Here is a 14,347-nt window from a genome sequence, read left to right as displayed (position 1 = left end):
AGTCATTTAAGACTCTAGATTTTTTTTTTCATTACAAGGACGAACCCGGATCGTAACTTTCCTGCAATAATATTATATCATATTCAGATGTTGGAATACATTTATTATTAGAATTGCACACATTTGGCAAGAATAATTTATAGTAAACGTTTTCAATAATTTATTCATCTCAAATTTTATCAGATGTTTATTTTATCAGCATTTAGCACATAATAATATTAATTGTTAGTTGAAAGATTTGTTTTGAAAGTATTAATATCCAAAAAAAAGTAAGTACTACGTATAATTTTATATTCTTCTGGGCAAAGGTGGACAACTTATTTTTACCATAAATTTATTATGTTGGTTTCTTTGCTTACATAGTTATGTTTGTAACTAGTTCACGAATTTAAATGACATTGATGTTATCACACTGTATGGTAGTTGTAAATCACAGTCACGTAGTAAGTAGGTACTATCTCCCACCCATATTAATAACGAGTATATTTTACGGTGTCGCCCTGTGCTTGACCGTGTAGCGTAAGTGCTTAGATAAACGTATTGTGTCGTGTTCACGAAGCGTGTGACCTCATCCCAGGATGTGCGCCCTCACGTGGAAACTGACCACTACGTCGCCCTAGCTGTAATCCACACCTTTCCGCACGTACTCACTAGTCGGCCCCTTCCCTGCTTAAATTGAGCAATAATCTGTTGTGGAATTTTAACAATAACTTTGATAAATAACCGTCTAATCGGCGAAGTATAGAATTAGAACAAAAAACTAGCGTTCTTTATCCTGTTTTTCATACGCTTACGCAATCAGGTTTACGAAATAAAGGGTGCGACGGTAGTTTACTAGCGGCATTTTCCTTGATAAGCTATTATGCCAAAAAGAGGTTTATCTATGAAGAAAAAAGTTTCATACTGCTGTATTTTCGAAACGCAAAAGAAAAGCTGCATTCCGACCATGGAATCTAAAGAATTGTATATGGAAAACATTTCCTTCCTTTAAAAAAGTACTCATTGAATAAGTCCCAATTGATTTATTATTACCATACGTACTTTTACGAGTACGTAAAATACTACCATGCTACTATAGTGTTATCTGCAACGATATTAGTTACTGACAGAGTGACCTAGTTGCGTTGAAAAATTATAATATTTATAACAAAGGCCACGTAGAATTTCTGTCGCTTTTATTAAGTTCGTGCTTTGTGTTCTTCATCTTTGGTACTGGAGTTCTCTTGACAAGCTGGTAAATCAATAACGTATTCAAACTGATAATTAGAATAATGTCCAAGATCTAGCTGGTTTATCCACCGCATAAGACAGTGTAGCTCTACCGCAATCAAAGCCTGATTTGGGGGATCTTAACTCTTTTTGTTTAGTTGCCTGCCTTTTCAAGGTTTTGTTATGTTGTTTGCTAGAAATATGTATGTGGGATTTATGGCAATAATAAATGCGTAGGTCACTTTTGAATTGTTTTATTTTTACATTCGAATCACACTTTCTTATTTTAAACACCGTATCGTCCGTCGTCGTTCCACACTTTTTCGCCATTAGCCTTCCGTCCTTCTCGCACACATACTTCCCTCTCCTTCATCCGTTGCGTTCCGATTACTTAAATTACAATATCCCACAATCGGCCATTCCTGATCCATGTCTGTCCTCAGACATGCTCTCAAACATTCACCACATGCATTCATTAATCTAATATATTATTTAACTTAAATCGAATTTACAAGACCAAGTAACAATTCTTTACTTAAACAAGCTTAAGTTTATACAACAAACTAGTAATTTTGTGAGGTAACAAAATTACACCATATGAACAAATACAGATCACTTATTGGTAATAAACAAGAGTAACATTGTAGTACAACAGATTTACAACCAAATCAATAAACTAAGTTAACAATGGAATAAAACTCTCACACAAACCAAAAAAAAAACAAAAATTATAAATCAACTCTTATGCTTTAGGTTTTGGGGTTGACATCTGGCCACAACTTCATGCAATCAGCTGAACTAGAGGTTGCACCAGGTCCTTCCGTATTAGGATCCAGCTTTTTCACTTCATATCTGTCATTCCTCTTCACTTTTATAACTTTATAGGGTCCTAGATATTTGGCTTTTATTTTCATTCCAGTTCCAAATTGCGTGCGTTTTATTGCCACCAAATCTCCTTCTTTGTACTTCATGCTTTCTTTTCTTTTTCTATTGAAATTTCTTATATTCTCTTCCTGGACCTGTAGAATCTGTTCCTTAGCTTTTTCTCTGAGTTTTTCTCTCTCCTCTGAATAGCTTTCTCTTCCTTCTTCCAAAAGCAAGTCATAGATCTCAATATCTTCTTTCATTCTCATTTTAGTCCCAATCAATAGTTGATAGGGTGTTGAATTTATGCTTCGCTGAAAAGTACTATTTAGAGCTCGCTGTAATCTACTTACATGCCTGTACCAAAGCGAAGGGTTTTCTATACACAATTTTGTAAGTACAGAGATTATAGTACGATGAACTCTTTCAACCTGACCATTTCCTCTAGGTATCCCAGTTGTAATTTTGATGTGCTGTATGTTTTCATCTTTACAATACTCTTGAAACTCATTACTCGTATAAGCTGTTCCTCGATCAGTTATAAATCTAGTAGGATTGCCAAAATGTTGCTGGTGAATTTTCAACTTTTCAATTGTTTCTTTACTGGTGGTGCTCTTAGTGGGAAAAATCCAAGTGAACTTCGTAAATGCGTCTACAATTGTAAGAATATGGTTGTACTGCTTCTTCGTCTCTGTCATGGGACCAATGTGATCCAAATGAAGTGTGTGTAATGGTGATTCTTCCTTTTCGATTGGTTGCAGAAAACCTTCCTGTTTTCCCTCCTTACGCGTGGCTAATAAACATGGAATACAACTGGTAATGAAATCTTCAATTTTCTTATCTAGGTTCTTAATAAAATAATCTTTACTTATTAATTCAGTCATCTTTTTCTTTGAAAAGTGTCCATTTGCATGAGCTCTTCTTATGATTTCATTTTCCATAGACTTTGGTATCACTAGATGCTTTTCCACTCCTTTGTACAACAATCCATTATCAATATAATAATCACCATAGCTTCTTTCTTGTAATATCTCTAATATAGCTTTTATACCATCATCTGTCTGTTGTGCTTGTCTGATTTCGTCATGCAGAGTAACCACTGCTACGTAAGGGTTTCGGCTTAATGCATCAGTATGCTTCATCCTAGTTCCCGGCCGATGTTCAACTACAAAGTCAAACTCCTGTAGAAGTAATGCCCATCTTGCGACTCTTGTACACAAATCTTTTTTCTTAAGTGTCATCTGAAATGCTTGGCAATCGGTTACAATTTTAAATTTCAAACCATACAAGTAATGTCTAAATTTTTTCACGCCTTCTATAATGGCCAGACTTTCCAATTCATAACTGGTGTACTTCTTTTCTGCTTCGCTTGTTTTACGGCTCATATAGTACACTGGATGTAGTCCACCATCATCGTCAGAACGCTGCATAAGAATAGCGGCATAAGCCAAACGTGAGGCATCTGTATGCATTTCTGTTTCAAATCTTGGATTGAATATCCTTAAAACTGGTTTGGTAGTCAGACATTCCTTCAAACAGTTGAACGCACGTCGTTGGTTATCATTAAACTCAAAATTAACATCTTTCTTTAATAAATCTGTAAGTGGTCGTGCTATAGATGCAAAATTCTGTATATACTTCCGGAAATATGATGCTAACCCTATAAAACTTTGCAATTGCTTAACTGTTTTTGGTTCTGGAAATTTTGTAACAGCGTCAATCTTGTCACTGGCAGGCCTTACTTGTCCATTCTCAATTGTATGGCCTAAATAAGTTATGCTCCGACATATAAGATGTGCTTTCTTCCAATTTATTTGTAAGCCATACTCAGATGCTACCCTTAAAACTTCTCTTAAGCTGTCCACTGCTTCCTGTTCGTCTTTAGCTGGAACAAGGATATCGTCGACGAATATTAGTACAACACCTTTGGATATCAATTCTCTGAAGATTATGGTCACAAATCTCATGAAATAGTTCGGGGAAACAGATAAGCCAAATGGAGCCTTCAGGAACTCAAACTGCCCGTGGTGTGTAACAAATGCAGTGTACTTGATTGACTCACTACTGACATTCAAATGGAAAAAACCATTTTTTAAATCCAATACACTAAATACTTTTGCCTCAGCCAACTTGTCAATATAATCCTCAATAATAGGTAAGGGGAACTCATCCTTTACAATTTTACTATTTAATTTTCTATAGTCTACACACACCCTTATAGCACCATCTTTTTTGCGAACAAGAACTAAGGGACTGGCATATTCAGAATAACTTACTCTTACAATGCCTTGCTCAAGCCACTCCGACACTTGCTCCTCAACTACTGCTTGCTCCTTTAAGGATATGCGTCGTGGGCGCTGCACTACAGGTACATCATCTTTCACAATTATTTTCAGCTGGATAGGAGCTTCTTTAATTTGATTTGGTTGATAGTTCTCAACCATTTGGACAACTTCTTCTTTTAGGTTAGTGTTAGTTACATGACCAACATCAACACTGCAACTGAAACAATGAATTTTGCTCACCCATTCCACAGGTTTCATCCACACATCACAACCTTTCATAACTGTTACAACATTTTTAAGAAATTCGTGACCTATGATTACATCAAAAGGCATACAGTCTTTAGGCACAACGTAGAATAACACATCGTCGTAGTTCGCACCGTCAATAACCACATTTGTTGTTATACAACCTACCGACTTCACTTTAGCGAGACCGAGTCCAGTGAGCGTTATACTATTGTTCGTGGATTTAGAAACGTTAGCACAAAATTCCGAGGACACTAAATTCACGTCACTGCCCGAATCTATAAGCGCACTTGCCTCTTTTCCACATAATTCGACTATTTTCAGAGGTTTTTCTTGTAGCGACTGTTTGTTTACATCGTAGATGTCATATTCAATTTGACATTTGCTGTCTTGGCTGTCACCTGTCATCTTTGAGTTTGACATTTCTACTTCCTCGTTGTGACCGAACATTGCTTGTTTGTTCACTCGTTCACCACTTCCACTTGCCGATGCGCCGCCGCCGCCATGATTATTTCTTCTATCGCCAAAAGTGCGCCATTTTGATGAATTTGAATTTGTACTCATATCTTCCTTGCGGCCGCCCACCGCCATGTTTTTTCTATGCGGGCACATCGGTGAAATATGACCATATTCGTTGCAGTGAAAGCATTTTGGACCTTGTGTCTTCTGCGGACAGTCTCCTGATAAATGATTGCCATCGCCACAATTATAACATTTCTTAGACTTTTGCTGAATGATACTGCGCTTTTCACTTCTAAAGGCACTTCTATGTTCCAACTTCAGTTTTTCTTTAATGTTTTCGTAGATTTTGAGCTTCTCTTTTAGGTCTGGATACGTTGTTACTCCGTACAGCATTATTTTATGTGTCTCATGGTCGACAATGCCGTCAACAATGTATTTTATAGCCACGTAATCAGGAAATTTTCCTCGCTTTCCTAATTCCTTCATGACCATCATATAGTCGATGCAACTCTCGTCACGTCTTTTCTTTCGCTGACTCATGAGTTCGTGTATGGTCTTGATGTCGACGGTGTCGGGAAATTCCTTACTCAGGGCCGTCTTGAGTTCCTCCCATGTTTTGTGAGGGCGTTCAGCTTGTATCCAGAGTTGTGCGGTGCCTGCTAGAGATCTCCGTGCCATCAGTAGCTGTTGAAGCGGTGTCCATCCGCATATTTCACCATTCTCTTCGACGTCTTGTATCCATCGAGACACTGAATAGGTTTTGTCTTGACCGGTGAATTTAGGTATAAGTTCCGTGGTAAGATACAACGTCGAGCTTAATCCCGTATGTGGTTCCTCTTTTATCGGCTTCGTAGTCATCTTAGCTTGCTTCAGCCCTCCTTCGCCTTAACCGTCATAAAAGTCGTAGATGAGGTTTGAATCGTCGGCCGCCGTTCGCCACGTGCCGGTATCCGTCGTCGTTCGTCGTAATTATTGCCAATCCCGGACGAGCCCCCAATTTTGTGGGATTTATGGCAATAATAAATGCGTAGGTCACTTTTGAATTGTTTTATTTTTACATTCGAATCACACTTTCTTATTTTAAACACCGTATCGTCCGTCGTCGTTCCACACTTTTTCGCCATTAGCCTTCCGTCCTTCTCGCACACATACTTCCCTCTCCTTCATCCGTTGCGTTCCGATTACTTAAATTACAATATCCCACATGTATTCTTTTTCTGTTTTCAATCTCAAATACACATACATATCTGTCTCGACCCATAAAGGAAAAATTACGTTGCGTTTTTTAGTTTGTGTTATTTTATTGAAAACTTTAGGTAACTACTAGATAAAACGCTTTTTGGAAGGCGAAACATGCCCATTACTCCTAAATTCGACTTCAATCTCTTAATGACCAATATCCTTTCATCCTCCCAAGTCCCCTAATGGAAAATGATTGGATAATGAACTACAGCAAATTCAGAAAAGTTCATAATCATATTTTTTACATCCTTTCTTATCATATTTTTTTGGGACATAAGGTCTTATATCTCGTTTGTCTATTGGATGGTTTTAACTTCGCACCGATTCCTTACTGTTTCTGAGGATATAGGTAATATAATAATATTATACCGATATGATATACTGGACTTATATTGGTTCATAGTTAATAATATTTATTGTTTTCCCATATCTATAAAGGTCCGGCTCAAAGTCCTCACTTGTTATTGGATTTTTATTTTATTGCCGTAATGGCAACTGTTTTAAGACTAAAGTAATTTAAGCAGATTGACCTTATGGGGCACACAAGCACCACGACTCGGGCGACTGGAATCCGCCGAGTCGCGAATTCCCTGTATGTATTGAAATAGCTTGTAGTGCAATTACACGCGCGTACAATATCGCGTTTGCCAGCTCAGTCCTCGCTGACGGGCGTGCACACCGCCTGCTCTTCGTTACCGCCGTAAAACGCATACTTATCTCCCATACGTAAACATCTAGTCACGTCTCCGTCGAATAATCTTGTACACAAAGCTAACACTTAACTTTGTCACATTGACAATATTTGCTAATCGGGTGGACGGACATTTAGTTAATTGTTATCAACGAAAAGTGTAGTGATTGAACATTTAATATGAGGACGAATGCTTTGCGAAGACAATTATGACTTTTTCATATTTTGAACACAATATTGATTGATAAGAAGAAAGAAAAGAATTACGCTGCAATTAAAAATGGAGACATCGTGTTTGACGTGTAAGAGAAATTTATATTTATTGTCAACGGTCGTTTCAGTTTTGTATATATGGTTTAATTTAATTTGTGATCGACATTCATAAAAAAAATCCGATGTCGTAAACGTTCTTGTGTCAAAATCCCCATTTTAACACAGTGTTTAGACGTGGACGCGGACGTTATACTTATTTCAAGTATTTTAGAAAAATACAATTTTCAGTTTTGTGTCAATCATCCATCACTTAATATCTGGGTTATGTTCACTTGTGCCTTTCGTCGCGCGTGATAGTTAAATAGTAACAATATGACAATGCTAGATGAAAGTAAAGAAAAAGAACCGTTTGTTATTGATTTTAATATTTAATAGGTCGCGTCATGTGTTTAATATGTTCATCAATGACGACGTGAAAACAATCGGGATTCAAAAACAATGCTAGCATACAGGTCTAGTGATTCACTGAATCGTGCGTTGACTTTTGCTATACAGAGTAAGTAGTATGTCTCGCTTTGCCACACATAGTTGCGTGTTATTTGGCACCTTTAATAATTATTTTTTGTTTATAAAATAAAACAAAAATAGGTGATATTATCGTTAATGGACGTTGATTTCATGAGCACAGAAAGTCTTGAGGACGTAGGTACATGTTGTCTTCCTTGCCTAGGTACGTTGACAGTATTTAAAATTATTAATAATATTTATTCGATTAATCAGTGGAAAGTGATCATATTTGTATCTTGTTTATTTTTTATTAGGTCAAGGGATCAAATATTTCTTAATTAATATACACACTTTATTGTTTCATGTGCTGCATCAACATTGAAACGAAATTAGCGGTAAGTACTTTTTTAATTCTAAATCTGCTGGTGTATTATTAAACTAATTAGTTTAATAAACTTACTAACATTCCAATCAACAACATAAAGTTTATTTATATGTACTATTGATACGATACCTATCGTTAGCAATGAAGTGATATCGCGTTGGAATTATTAGGTCGCCAGGACCGTTGTCCGCTGGGCACGTATGCTTTGCGTGCGTCATTTGAATTACGAGTAGGAATTCGCGACCGCTATTCGGCCCTCGAGCGTCGTCTATCGGGTGCAGCAAGCACCATGACACCGATACCGAAGTCCCTACGGCGCGGCGACCGTCAACGATCCGAGCTGGGCTCGTCGGCACATGGTTCGGTCAGTCCCCATACACATCGGTACTGATTGCAGTGACGAACTCGATCGCTATCCTCGACACGCATATTGTTTTATTGTTTCAGTAAGCGAAATTGTAATCGTAGAACGGTCGCATTGTGATTTTAATGGGGAAATCAAAAGAAAATAGGCGTAATAATACCTCATTTGTAATAATACATTTACTGCACCAGTAAAATAAAGCATTTCTATTTTGAGGACAGTGACTTGATCTCTTTGTTTAGACAAGTTTAATAATAAGTGCATTATTTATCACAATCTAATTCTTCCAGCCTTTACTTGTAAAATTACGATGTCTTCGAGTTTTACAATTCCGTGATAATTATCTGAGTCATGGGGGTGTGTTTGTTGGTTAACATTAGCGCTTATCAGTGTTAGTACTAGGTGAAGTGTTGGTCATAATCAGTTGAATCACCCACACGTTCTTCACTCAACTCTTCTACGGATGTGATTTGTCGACGAAAAAATGTGGTATCGCGTTTGTCCGTGAGTAGGGGAACATTATTTGCTGTAATTATAACAGTATGTTTTCCTCTTGAACAGTATATGGATGTGCAAAATTAAATCCGAAGTAAAATAAACTGTTTTAAAAATTGTGAGTGATCAGTGATTTACAAAATGACGTCTGTGTCGGATTCTCCTTTGAATAGGTCGAGAAATAGACCCGTTTTGGCTCGATATAAACCCACTGGTGGTTATTCAGATCAGGTAAGACAATTTAATTCTAACGATGACCTAATTATTGTTCCTGTGGTATAATTAGAAAAAGAATACTAGTGTTACTTAAATTAAAAGCGACCAAAATGAATTCAAGCGATTGTTAATTTGATATTATTTATAACATGAATGTGAAGCTTGTTACTTACATAAATTACTTATATTTTTTTAAATATAATGTAAGAGTTATATGCATCGTAGGCTCGATTTCTACATACCAGTTAAATATAATTTTAGAATTGTGTCTGATAAAATTATCAACATGGACCAGTATATATTTTGTTGATTAATACTGTTTGTAATGACATTCTCCACGACACCTACCTACTTCTGCAATAATTCTTCCTATTTATTTATAAATTTTAACGTCGTTGATAACACAAAAGTGCGCATTACTCTTATTAATAATGGAAACGATAGTTGCAATAATTTATGTCTTGGTCACTTACTGTTGCAGTGTAATACATTTGAGTTGTTACTGCCCTGGTTTTTACGTACAGTTGATACTGACTCATTAACAATGTATGGTGAAGTACGTATTAATAGAAATAACATATATCACATAGTCAGGCATTATAGTATCGTACACATTGTGTTAGCTGGCTTTTAAATACTACATAAAACGTTAGTAAGTACTAAACTCTTTCAAAATGATTGAGGATAATTGATTCTTGCAGAAGCCCTACTTACTAAATACGGCGTTTCCAAACGCAGGAAAATGGTGCTTACGATGGCCTGTTTGACTATATGTATAAATAATTGTCCTCTAGATAGCCATGAACGAGTTTCACGTACAAATAAGGTTTAGTTACAGACCAAAATAAAACTTAAACTAAAATCGTTCATTATAATAGTAAAGAGTATGCATTCTACGAACATCACAATGGCGTTACCTTCATCGAATACAACCTTCATCTTTAAATGCAATAAATCATTTTAAGTACAGATTTTGTGTTGATTATCTGTTTATAACCGTGGGACGGGCATCTTAAAAGTAAGGTATAAATGCCGCCGGGTGTGTAGGTCTTACTAAGCTAATGATAAATCATCGATTGTGTGGCATCCTGATGTACATGATTATGTGGGATGTGACTGATCATCTGTTGATTGTCATGCAGTTAGTTTCGTGTTTCAGTAATTTCAAATGTTAAGTAAAACTGCCCACATGGGCCCGCCGTTCTGGAAATAGGTTGGTCATTGAACAGGCGTAGAGTCATGTGCTCCTATGGTTTGGTCTATTTCTGTATCAGCGTGACTTCGCCGAATTGTTTGAGTTGTAATCGTGCTTTGTGTATTGGGGTTTGTTTTAGAAACATTGCCTGTTAGTGCGATCGCACGTGCCTGTTTAGCTTTGTGGCACGCTCGCTGATGCATTATTTGTAACTGATGATTAACAACGGCTTTGTTTACTTATTTAAATATAAATGCCTTAAGTTTTTTACCCATTGTACTCCTTCAATCGAATGCCGATGAAGGTCAAAAGATAGACAAATAAGGTAAATTGTGTTTCGAAGCACATTTATCCCCAAGCAGTAGCATGAGACCATAACTGATTGTATTTAAATAAGTATTTACTGTGACTAATGATGGTCAACCACACTCGTCCAGTAATTACCAACCTCAATCATTGTTATCATGCGCTCCTAATGTCTACGTGTATTTCTATTCGATTTGTTAGACTACTTATCTTTAAGACGGTTAGGTTAAGTATGTCGTAAAGTTAACTTAGGTTAAAATTAACTCTAGTCTGTGTATCTACATTTTGAATTTCCATTAAAAACGTTGCGCATTGCACCTTTTAAGGAAGTGCACAGAGCTTATTGATTAGTGCAAAAATGTGTTATACAGAAATGTAAATTAATGATTCAGTAAACAAATCTCTTCCTGCTGTTGTTTTTTAAGAATAACAATCCATAGATATTATTTACATTCCGCTTCCAGTTATATCAGTAATATTATTCGTCTCGACTAGCATTGTAGTACAACAATACCCTTTAATAGGCGTAAATAGTCTGTATTCATACCTCGAATTAAGACGAAGTAAGATTAGAAAAATCTTTTCATTACTTAACCTAAATGTTGTTTGAGGTAATTTAAAATAATAAATTTAACATCGTCAAAGTCTCAATTTTACAACGTATACCATGAAAAGGAAATCGGTTTTAAACTAGTTACTTCTCAAAGAAACAATTGATTTTGCCGTACAGTGTACAGTATAAAGTGCTACAAAATTACTACCTAAGTCATATCTATAGCTAAATGGTCAATAAAATATTTATTAACGTCAGATAAGTACTATCTATACAACACTTACAACCAATGTACATACTTAACAAATTATTGTTACATCTCTATCTAACCCAAACAGATGCATACATACATAAAATAATTTATATGAGTAACAATGTAGTTGAATTGTTTGGAAGCACAATCATCGGTGTATTTCCACATAAATTACTTAATGAATCGTGGCAACAGCATGTCGAGCCCATCGTCATATGTTTTGATTTAGCTGTAGGTTCGTTACTAAACAGTCGGCATCAATTCAGACCGCACACAAGTGCGCACAGACCACATCAGTGATCGCATCACGAAGTGAATGTAAGGATTCTTAATAGATAAGTACCTTAAATTATTCTCACCCACCAGGTTTATAGTTTAAAACGTACTTATAAAAACTTTGATTACAACTTGTTTACGTTTTAGTTTACTTCTTGGCGGGTGCCATCTTTGTAACATCTTTCAATATGTTTACGGTTCAACATACTCCTCCGCGTGAAGATAGAAGGTCTTTAGAAACCGATTGTTTGTGTTGTTCAAGCCACGCTCCCGTACTCTCATTTTTTGATGTCTAATCAATACAGTTTCTTTGCATCAGTAGAATGCGTTTTATTCATACAATTAACATTTTATTGCATTAATGAAACGCTGAAACGATAACTCAAACGATTTTCTAGAAATTGATTGATTGATTTATCTTTTAAAATTAAATTCAACGTGATTTTATTTATAAATTCTAAGTATCTTTTAAGTAAGTACTTAAAAGACCTATGCGGAAATTGTATTACTTTTGCGCTGGTTGGATAATTATAATGAATCTGATTCCAATTTATTAGTTTCAGTTTTAGAGTTTAAAACAACACTTTAACGTTTGGTTAGTTTAAGTAACGCCACCTGGCGTGAAGTCTATAATAACATCTGTATGACCATGTGCGTGCAGTCACAATGGTATTGCGCGCCTTTAATACAACAACATCCGGTAGGTGGCGCTTATTTGTTTACAATAATAGCATCAAGATGGTCCATATACTTCATTGCTGAGTTTATGGTGATATCGCATTCTTTTGCAGTTTATGGTGAAAATTTTCATAAATTCGAATATTTAAACTAAACTTAGCATAATATCATAAAAAGTAGGATTGTCATTACTCTTAAGAGTTTAAATATGCGATTTAATATTTTATGCTTATTCGAAACCCCATAACAGATATAAAATAGCGTTAATATCTCAATGGCATGGCAAACCTATCATTAGATATGTGCATTCATTGAATAAAATACGTGCAATAGTTGCATTGCCATTCAGAAAGCATACGAGGAAGCAAGTCGGTGTAGCGTGCACCGAGGGTTGTGCAAGCTGAGACACGGCGGTAGGATTGGGGTGAGGACGCGCATGCGCGCTGCGGTGCCGCGGTCGATGCCTGGACTCCACTGACACATGGGACTAACACGTGTTCCTCACTCATTACTGAATTGTTGATTCCATGTGGACAAAAATGTTCTAAATGCCAACTCTCTCTTTAAGCATTCTTATTAACATACGTCATCATTTGTATTATTCTTTATTTCAATTAATACTATCAACTGTCTACTTCAAAAATACCTAGCCTACATATCACAATCATTCTTTGTACCTTAAATGTACTTCCGGTAGTCGCCTCAATGCTTCTTGGATTCAGGCCGATGAACTAGACAGCGTCACTTCCTTTCTTGCTCGTTTAATACATAAAGTAGCTTCTATGAGTACGACACCAAAATCTGTCTGCAATTCAGTTTTTGGTGTAATAAGTAATAAACTTGGTGACGTTTGGCTCTTGGCCCGTTGCAGGAGAAAGTACTTTTAGCTTTTATTTTCTTTTCTGACATTTTGACGATGTGTCAATACTTGATTTGGAGACAGCTGTAAAAATATTTTATGGATATTAACACGACATTAATAACGATTCTTTTGTTTTTACCCAAACTCATGCGAAAGACGATGAAAAGATGATAGATTTTTATTTTGAGTTGTATAAAGTAATCAAATTATAATTAAACATTCTATTTGTAGCCCATTTATCGAAGAGAATGAGCACCCTTTTGCAAATCAAATCTGCGGAAATTACGTAGTCAAGGCATAGAATACTATACACTGAGAATATATGTGTTGACCTTGACAGAGCGCGCAACAATGCATTTTCAACCCTCCGGTCTGGTGGTTGTGTGGCAATAATCCTGAGATCTAGTAGGGTCGACAGTGTTGGCAAGCGACGACGGAGGCGTCGAGTGCGGGGCGCCGTACCCGCCCGCGCGCCTCGTCTGCTCTGCTCGAGCTGTCAAACCGCCTCCGTCGGGCATACGGCTTGAACGCACCGGCACGACGCCGCATTAATTCGCGATCGGATAGTAGTACGCAGTCAGTGACTCAGTGTGTGATTTTGTAATTTTCGCATGACGGAAAACACTTTAAGGAGATGAACGGCAGTACGACGACGGTGAATGTTGGAGCCGTCAATGGGACCACTGGTGCCTTAAATGGGATCGGTGCTGCTCCGCGTACAGCTACACTCGGAACCCCCAGCAGCTATGCATATACCTCTAGTGGAAATCTGCTCGGTCGTACCGGCACAGCTAGACCGGTGCCACCACCGACATTGCCAAAATACAGTGGATCTTTTAGCGCGGGCAGTACTACAGGTCTCAGAGAACGCGACAGAGAAGGTACCGGTGGTTCACATCGTCTGGCAAGTCTCGAAAGATTAGCACTACGCCAGCGTATTATAGAACAAAGTGCTAACAATCAGGTGTCCACCGGGTCGACACTGAATGCACCACCCAATGGACCCACCTCTGCTACCGTCACCCTTACCGATACGGCAACGGTG

The 14,347-nt window shown here is 37.1% G+C and overlaps 1 protein-coding gene across 7 annotated transcripts in view; it reads left to right on the top strand.

Moving 5' to 3' along the window:
* LOC113496464 (septin-7) overlaps positions 1-14,347 on the top strand; it is a 37,203-nt gene that overhangs the window by 1,451 nt on the left and 21,405 nt on the right. Inside the window, exons 1-2 of one of the 7 annotated variants that reach the window (XM_026875705.1) lie at positions 6,909-7,301; positions 8,113-8,114. In XM_026875705.1, the coding sequence (XP_026731506.1) occupies positions 7,280-7,301; positions 8,113-8,114 (24 nt within the window). In that variant the 5' untranslated portion in view covers positions 6,909-7,279. Of the gene's footprint in view, positions 1-5,759; positions 5,762-6,908; positions 7,302-7,373; positions 7,943-8,112; positions 8,115-8,187; positions 8,469-8,492; positions 9,195-12,607; positions 14,345-14,347 lie in introns of those variants that run through there. The other 6 variants (XM_026875704.1, XM_026875703.1, XM_026875707.1 and 3 more) reach the window with 6 other exon arrangements.

Source organism: Trichoplusia ni, chromosome 8 (assembly GCF_003590095.1).
Source record: "Trichoplusia ni isolate ovarian cell line Hi5 chromosome 8, tn1, whole genome shotgun sequence".
In the NCBI taxonomy this organism is placed as follows: domain Eukaryota; kingdom Metazoa; phylum Arthropoda; class Insecta; order Lepidoptera; family Noctuidae; genus Trichoplusia; species Trichoplusia ni.
This window is presented reverse-complemented; position numbering and strand designations above follow the sequence as displayed.